General features: G+C 49.6%; 1 protein-coding gene and 1 pseudogene across 1 annotated transcript in view; both read right to left on the bottom strand.

The window, feature by feature from the left end:
• LOC136663685 (myosin-16) overlaps positions 1-8,058 on the bottom strand; it is a 38,930-nt gene extending 30,872 nt beyond the window's left edge. Inside the window, exons 1-10 of the mRNA XM_066640537.1 lie at positions 7,849-8,058; positions 7,517-7,660; positions 4,977-5,133; positions 3,939-3,966; positions 3,583-3,679; positions 3,355-3,447; positions 3,160-3,223; positions 2,840-2,938; positions 1,653-1,756; positions 401-539 (exon numbers count right to left, since the gene is read on the bottom strand). Of these exons, the coding sequence (XP_066496634.1) occupies positions 401-539; positions 1,653-1,756; positions 2,840-2,938; positions 3,160-3,223; positions 3,355-3,447; positions 3,583-3,679; positions 3,939-3,966; positions 4,977-5,133; positions 7,517-7,660; positions 7,849-8,058 (1,135 nt within the window). The remainder of the gene's footprint in view (positions 1-400; positions 540-1,652; positions 1,757-2,839; positions 2,939-3,159; positions 3,224-3,354; positions 3,448-3,582; positions 3,680-3,938; positions 3,967-4,976; positions 5,134-7,516; positions 7,661-7,848) is intronic.
• On the bottom strand, positions 4,806-4,922 carry LOC136633773 (5S ribosomal RNA; annotated as a pseudogene).
• Positions 8,059-8,624: the final 566 nt, after the last annotated feature.

The following is an 8,624-nucleotide window of genomic DNA, read 5'->3' as shown; positions in this document are numbered from 1 at the left end:
GCAGTCCCAGCTGTGATTAACTGAGCTGGAGCTGTTTAACAACGCTTTTTACTGTCATGTCTTCCCTTATCCCAACAATGCATCTTGGAAATTATAGTCCAGTAAAAGGGCTGGGAATTCACTTTTTACCCTGCCCTTCATACTACATCTCCCAAAGTTCTTAGGGAGTAATTATTAAAACAGTTAAACCTTTTCTTGGTCTTGGCCATAACTGAAGTATAAAAAAATCAAGACACAAATAAACCCAGTGGAAAAGGTCCAGATAATGTCATGCTTGGCCAACCAACAACATCTCCTTGTTGTGGGGTCAAGGAAATGATCCTGTGGGAGGGAGTGTAACATTCAATAAGGTGGCCACTTGGTTGGTGCGCAGACTCTACTAGCGCCAAGGAAAGTTTACCCTCGGTGGAGTCCACATCTGCTTGTTCCTCTCTTGGCTTCTGCTTGAATTTCATGTTGCCGAAATGCATGATCCCACCAGTGAGCTTGTAGACGCCGGTCTTCTCTTCATTTGTGAAGCCAAGGACATCAAAGGCCATCTGGTGGAAAGGGAACAGGAATGAAGTGGCCAGCCTAAAGCGCTCATTTTTAAGAAAACGTGATAGCTAGCACAGTGGACTCCAGAAATCCTTGGTTCAAATTCCACCTTCGACCTGAACTTGTTAGGTTGCCGTCAGCAAGCCACTCTGTCCTATCCATGGTCTTTTCCATCTGAAAAATGCGGGTAATAGTGGTCTTTCACCTCCTTCTTCTCCCATCACATACAGTGGGTCCTCATTATCGCGGGCTTTCAGTTCCCAGAATCCCCAAGGATACCAAAATCCACACATTCGGGCACTAAAACCCTCTGAACACAACCGAATCTGTGCTCTGGTCGTGGCTGGAGAGTGTTCTGAGAGCCATGGAGGCTGTGCACAGTCTCCCTGACCCTCAGAATGCATTGTACAGAAATTTTAACGCAACTTCCCGTTTCTTGGTTTTTATGCCCTTATAAAGCATTCTGAGGCTCAGGGAAGCTGCAGAGGGCTTCCCCAACCATCAGAATCCCTTATACGAGCATTAAAAAGTCACCGGAAGTTGAGTTAAAATGCCTGTATATGGCATTCTGAGGGTCAGAGAGGCCGCACACAGCCTCCCTGGCCCTCAGAACACCTTCCAGAAGTGACTGGAGTACAGCTCCAGTTGCATTTGGAGGGTCCAGGTTGGGCCACCCCGTGGTTTCAGAACTTGCAGATAATCAAATCTGCAGGTACCAAATAAATAGATAAAAAGGGCCAACCCATTTAATATATCACACAAAACATCTAACACTGCGATTTTCAACCATTTTCACTGCATGGCACACTGACAAGGCACTCAAATTGTCAAGGCACACCATCAGTGTTTAGACAATTGACAAGGGACACTACACTTGCTGGTGGGAGGTTCACATCCCCCAATAGCCCTACTAAACAATGACCCTCCCCCCAACTCCTGTGGCACACTTGCAGACCATCTGTGGCACACCAATATGTGGTGGAACAGCGGTTGTAAATTGCTGATCTAACACATCAGCTTTAACTATGAGGCTAAACTAAATAGAGACGTAATTGACTTATATTACATTTCATCCTCAAAAGCCTTGATGTCCAAGGTGCAGGATGCATGCTTACGTCTGTCAGCTGCATTTCTTCTCCATCATCCATGTTGTCAACAACCGTCACCCCCTGGCTTGTCCACTGGTACTCCTTGGGATCAGGCACGCAAAGCAAGGATTCTGTTGGAATGAATGTGTGTCAGAATGTGACCGGTGTGGTCTTTTTGCCATCATCCACTCAGCCAACCCATGCCATCAGTGACATCTAGATCACTGATCTAGCCTGAACTTGCGGATCGCGGACCTGGCCACAGTAACCCATGCCCTAGTAACATCTAGATTAGATTATTGCAATGCGCTCTACGTGGGGCTGCCTTTGAAGACGGTCTGGAAATTACAACTAGTACAGAACGTGGCAGCTCGTGTGGTTGCTGCGGCACGTCGGTGTGGCTGCCGGTTCTGTTCCGGGCCCAATTCAAGGTGCTAGTTTTGACTTTTAAAGCCCTTTACGGCTCGGGTCCGGGGTATTTGAGGGACCACCTCCTTCCCTACAATCCTGCCCGTGTTCTTAGATCATCTGGGGGGGCCCTTTTGACTGTGCCGCCACTAAGAGATGTGAGAGGGGCGGCGGCCAGGAAGAGGGCCTTCTCGGTGGTGGCCCCTGAACTGTGGAATACCCTCCCCTTAGAACTGAGAACTGCTCCCTCATTGCTAACGTTTCGGCGTGGACTGAAGACCTTTTTATTTCAAAAAGCTTTTAATTGTTGACAGGCTGGCTGGCGTTCTTGCTTCTTGCTTTTTATATGAAAATCCACAGGGTTTGTTTGTTTTTAGATTTTTTAATTATTGTAAATTGTTTTTTAATGTTGTATTTTTAAGGTGTTGTAAGCCGCCTTGTGTGCCCGTTGGGCAAAAAGGCGGGGTATAAATTAATAAAATAATAATAATAAATAGTTCAAACACCAGTTCACTGACCATGAGAAAAGATGGTCATCGAGTTAATTGTCCCTTCCCCGTTCAGATGGCTGTGTCATGCCTACCAGTGCACACAGGATGTACACCCAATAAGGTACCATCCCCTTGATGTGCGGCCAATTCTATATGTGGCTAACAGTGGAAGAACAATGACCGAGGAGTGTCAGGAGCTGCCAGTCTGGAAACACCCAGGTGAGAAGGGGCCAATTGGATGGACAAGTCCACCTATTGCACGCTGGAGCTGGGACTGAGTGTGCACACACAGGGCATACAGTGGAAGTGCCTTACCAACAAGGTTGCCTATCTTGTTGGAGAGGAGCTGGTAGAAGATGTGATAGCCTCTTTCAGCAGGCTGCTGAGAAATGACCCGAGATTTCTCGAGAAGATCTGGAACACACACAGAAAAAGCCCAGGCTTGGGTGAGAAGGTGGACGTCGATTCAAGGTTATGATGCACTTTAGAAGGCAGCTCCTCTCCAAGCTGGTGCTTATGCCCTAATTACAATCCTGCACTGAACATGGGGCTGGAGTAGATGCTTTCTCCCTCTGTGGTTCCTGCTAAGTTTGGGATTCTGTTCTTGCAGAGATGGACCCAAGGCAGATACTTACAGCTCTCAATGTCGGCCCCAGCCAGCTTTCCTGTGCTGCCAAAATGAATTCGGATGAATTTACCCTGGGCAAGAAGAGAGAGATGAAAAGGTTTGTTGAGCAAGACTGCAACAGGGCCAGCAAAGGGACCAAGAGACAAAAACAGGGACTTGGTTGGAAAACTCATTTCTGCCACTTTCAGAATCCGGGACTTACGAAACGAGAGGAATTGTTGTTCCTGGTCGTCTTGGCGTTCCCAAAGGCTTCTAGAACAGGGTTTGCCTGGATGATTTGATCCTCCAGAGACCCCTGGATAAGAGAGGGGGGAAAAACCACAGTGACCACGGGACATTTCTCGACAGCGAATCATGACCACATCCTTCTGGACAACAACAGCAGGGGACCACGTTCTGATGGTGAGTTTGCCTGACTACAAGCCCTCACCTTCCCATCCGCAGCGACTTTGCCGGTGCCACTGATGTTGGCGAAGTACTGGATGACCTTCTTCGTGTTCTCAGTCTTGCCAGCCCCGGATTCTCCACTGCAGGGGAAGGGGGAGATGAAGCGGAACAGAACTTGGAGGCCATCAACCGCGTCATGTACTTAGCTCAGGCTGCAGTCCTAAGCTCAGTACAACAATTGGCATAAGCTTTCCCGGTCTACTCCTGCCGTCGTCCCCTTACCACCCCTCATGTCAAGATCACTAGACTGTAAGCTCCTTGGGGCAGGTCCCACATTTTCACTCTATGTCAAGTGCCGCGCATGTGAATGATGCTGTATTAAGAAGAAGAGGAACTTACGTGATCAGCATAGACTGGTTCTCACGTTCTGTATGGGGCAGAATAGGACGGAGTATTAATAAAAGGCCTTGATATTCCTTTAGAGCCAAGTCACAGCCTTGGGGTGACTCCAAAGAGCCCCTCTCCTTCCCTTTCCACACAGCATACTCCTTTCTTTGTCTGCTTCCAAATGTGAAAACTAGGGGTTCTGGAAAGTGGCAGTGGTAGGGTTAACCCTAACCCTCAGTTGATGCGCAACCATATGGTTGAGGCACCAGAAAGCAATATTTGGGAGGTGGGGGCACAGAAGGCGCAAAGTGCATTTAGGAGGGGGGCTTTATCCCAAATGTTACATTTCTGACGGAGAAATTATATCTCACATTAGTGGTTCCAACACATTCTTTCTGAACAAAGTCTTACTGATCCGAATGGAATTCACTCCCAAGGAAGTGCAATTGAGACCTTTAGAGACTTCTTTTGATTTCAAGTTCAGGATTCAGCAATGGGGGGCGGATGACAAGCAACCCAGGGTGGGAGGGTGTTGCCCACCCAGGGAATAATCTCTTTGGCCAGGATGACAGATCTAACCCTGGTTGGCAACCTCCAGTCTCGAAAGACTATGGTATAAGCCTACAGCACCTGTTATTCCCATGCAGTCTCCCATCCAAGCATTAACCAGGCCTGACTCTGCTTAGCTTCCGAGATCATGGTATAAGCCTACAGCATCCGGTATTCCCTTGCGGTCTCCCATCCAAGTACTAACCAGGCCTGACCCTGCTTAGCTTCCGAGATCATGGTCTAAGCCTACAGCACCAGGTATTCCCAGGCGGTCTCCCATCCAAGAACTAACCAGGCCTGACTCTGCTTAGCTTCCGAGATCATGGTATAAGCCTACAGCACCCGGTATTCCCAAGCGGTCTCCCATCCAAGTACTAACCAGGCCCGACCCTGCTTAGCTTCCGAGATCAGACGAGATCAGGGATGTGCAGGGTAACAGTTGCTGTCTAACCCTGGGACAAGGCAAACGGTGGAGGTCGAGAAGCCCTTCTCAGCACTCACCCATCAGCATGTCGTGGTAGGCGTTGTCAGAGACGGAGAAGAGGTGAGGAGGCATCTCTGTCCGCTTCTTGCCCTTGTACATCTGGGCCACCCGGGCGCCGTAGATGGGCAGCCATTTATAAGGGTTGACGGTCACACAGAACAAGCCTGAGTAGGTCTGGAAGGAGCACCAAAGACAACAGAATAAGCTTCCTGTGATGTTAGTTAAGGTCTCGCCCTGCCCATGTGTTCCACTAATGAGAGACCCTGGTTGGGACCTAGGAAGACAACTTCACCGTCATGTCCAGGATGTGGGACTCCCTTCCTGGAAAGACCGTTCTGGGTCCGCCCTTGCAGGTCTTCCACCACTTGGTGAAGACCTTTTTCTTCCAGAGAGCTTTGAACTTAACAGAGGTTGTGCTTTACCTGCTTTTAATAATGTGCTCTGCTTTTAATGCAGTCTGTCTTTTGTGCTAATTGCTGACTTGCTACCCTTCTGTTACTGGTTGGTTGCGTATTTTAATATGATTCTATTAAGCTGCCTAGGGCATCACTGTATGACAGGCAGGGTTGAGTTGTCCAGAATAAATAAATGAATGCATATAAAAAATGGTGGGGTAGCCCCCATTGGTGGGGTAGGCCCCCAATTAGTGCGGGCCTAGATTTAGAGCTGAGGGATGAGGGTTCAAATGCCAGTTCTGTCTTTTCACTGTCTGTCTGCAGCAGCTTTGCTCTCTCTCTCTCTCTCTCTCTCTCTCTCTCTCTCTCTGTGTGTGTGTGTGTGTGTGTGTGTGTGTGTGTGTGATGAATGTGTAAACCAGCCTCGAGTTTTCAGTCTATAAGATGGGAACAAGAGCAACCTACCTAATAGGGTTGTTGTAAAAATCCATGACAGAAGAATGGCAAAAAATAAATCCTATGCATTTTTAAAAGCCCAATCATCAAACAAAGGGGTGGCAAAATGTCTTCCCCCCCCCATCTCAAAGAAAATTCAGCAGCATTTTTCTTCCCTGCATCAAAATTGAAAATGAGGGCACAAAAAAAAGTCTTTGCTAATATCAAAGCTGCTGTTTTGGTTCTGAACAGCCCAAATTGGGGACATTTGCCCTCCATACAAACATTCCCAATCAAAACCTGGGAAGAAAAGAAGAACAGTGGACGGTGGTGTAGCTGGAGGTGGGGTGGAGCAGCCAGTCCGGCAGGGAGGCTCAGCGGGGCGGGCAAGCGGCCCCTCCCTTCGGAGCCATTCCCGGAGGGGGGGCAAAACAGCTGTACGGTCCCTGCTTCGGTCTCTTGCCCTTTCAGGATAAGATTCTTCTCCCCCTCCCTTTCTGCAGATGTTTTATTAGCCCTCTAAAGCCTCGTGAATGCTCTTGTCCTTCCACTACATCTCATCCAGCACCTCGAAGAGCCTCAGAGGTATGGATTAAATTTCACAACCCCTGCAGATCAGTGTCACGACCCGATAATCCAGGAAGCTGAGCAGCTACGGGGTCAGTTGTGAAAAGATGGCAAACACAGATGGCAAAAACAAGATGGTTCATATAGCCTTGGTCCTGATCTTGCGGCCAGCTGTTCTCTAGGTGACTTCTTTTCCTCCAGATGAGCCTCAGGTCAGCAGCAGCTCGGGTCAGAAGGCAGCCCAGAACTCTCAGCTATCAGAGAGCCCACTGGGCTGGGTTGGCCCCTGAAGACTCAGTTCTGCCTGGGTGATATAGCCTGAGAATGGATGATGGCCGGATCCCAAAGGATCTCCTCTATGGAGAACTCGCGCAAGGAAAGCGCCCTACAGATAGACCACAGCTGCGATACAAGGACATCTGCAAGAGGGATCTGAAGGCCTTAGGAGTGGATCTCAACAGGTGGGAAACCCTGGCCTCTGAGCGGCCCGCTTGGAGGCAGGCTGTGCAGCATGGCCTTTCCCAGTTTGAAGAGACACTTGGCGAACAGACTGAGGCTAAGAGGCAAAGAAGGAAGGCCCATAGCCAGGGAGACAGACCAGGGACAGACTGCACTTGCTCCCAGTGTGGAGGGGATTGTCACTCCTGAATCGGCCTTTTCAGCCACACTAGACGCTGTGCCAGAACCACCATTCAGAGCGCGATACCATAGTCTTCCGAGACTGAAGGTTGCCAACGTGTGGAGCAACAATATTCTGGCAGTGAAATTGTGCCATTCTATACATGTCTACTCAGAAGCACACGCCACTGAGTTCAATGCTGCCAGGCGTGCCAGAAGGCTGTGTGACAGGTCGTCCCGGCAGATGCGCCTGCCCAGAGTGTCCCTGTTGCCCAAACGAGGAGGACTTCATGTGGAGCCCAGGTGGAACGGAAAGGTCCACTCGTGGGGCAGGTGGATCCACCCAAACCCCAGATCCAACCCCTGGGCCGGGGTTCAAGCGGCCCTGGACTACACAAATGGCAGGACCCCCAGATCCACACCCACCACCATGTGGCTCCAGTTCAGGTTCTTGAAACGAATTCTTTAGATGCCAGAATGTCCACATGCCCCATCCGACTCTGATGCCCGCATCCCCCCCCCTCCCCTGGCATCTCACTCACATAGATCCTCATCAGGATGTAGCGCTGCTTCAGATTGTCCAAGACGCTGGCCTCGTTCAGGAAAGTCATGTCAGCCATATCAGTGGCTTGGTAGAACTTGGGGGGGTTCATCTGCTGGACATCATCCTTCTTGATAGTGACGGTCTGTGGGAGCAAAGCCTTCTCTGTCAGTCCATGTTGGGCTGCACCATCAGCCACACCTTGGCCAAGCCACCACCCATGTCCTTGTAGCTGATGCCCCCTCCCCAGTTTGGAAAACACAGCTGCCTTCCACAGCAAAGGAACAAATTAAGTCTCTCTCAGCCTGGAGAGCACCTCTCCCCTCATGTCACCTGATTGGTCACCGTCTTCACAGTGACTTGGTTATCAGCCTCCGATTGGATCTCCCCAGCCACGAAGCCCTCCTTTTCGTCTTTGATCCAGCACGACCTCTTGATGTCGTACGGCTTGCTCATGGCCTCAATCTTCTCTTTCTCGCTGGGAGCCAGGAAAACCATGGGATCCACGTCGTCCCCACATTCTCCTTTATACGTACCGGGCATCCTGGCTTTGGTTTAGGCACAAGGCAGCACCAGGGAGCAAAAGAGAGGCTCGGAAGGCCTGCTACTCACGAGGCTTCTGCGGGAGGAAGATTGAGCACAAAATCAAGACAAAGGGAATGCACTGTACTCTTTCACGCGGGCATCCATATAATGACATAAGAACACAAGAAGGCCCCCACTGGATCAAAGCACCCACCTAGTCCAGCTTGCTGGATCTCACAGTGACCCACCAGATGCTTCAGGGAGCGTACACGATAACAAGACACCTGCATTCTGTTGCATCTAGCATTCAGAGACAGCCTAGGTTACAAATACCCATTGTGGTTTGTCACCTGAGATGGACCTTTCCTCCATAAAGTTGTCAAACCTTCTTTTAAAAGCATCTAGGCCAGACACCATCCCCACCTCTTGTGGCTGGGGGTTCCACAGATTAATCACATGCTGGGTAAAAAAAAAAAAAATTTCTTTTTGTCTGTTCTAACTCTCCCGACATTCCATTTTAGTGGATTGTCCTCTCATCCCCTGTGCATTCATTGTCCGAAAGAACAACCATCTGGACTTTTCCT

The sequence above is a fragment of the Tiliqua scincoides genome, chromosome 13 (assembly GCF_035046505.1).
Source record: "Tiliqua scincoides isolate rTilSci1 chromosome 13, rTilSci1.hap2, whole genome shotgun sequence".
Classification (NCBI taxonomy): Eukaryota; Metazoa; Chordata; class Lepidosauria; order Squamata; family Scincidae; genus Tiliqua; species Tiliqua scincoides.
Note: the sequence above shows the minus strand (reverse complement) of the source record. Positions and strands in the feature narration are given on the sequence as shown.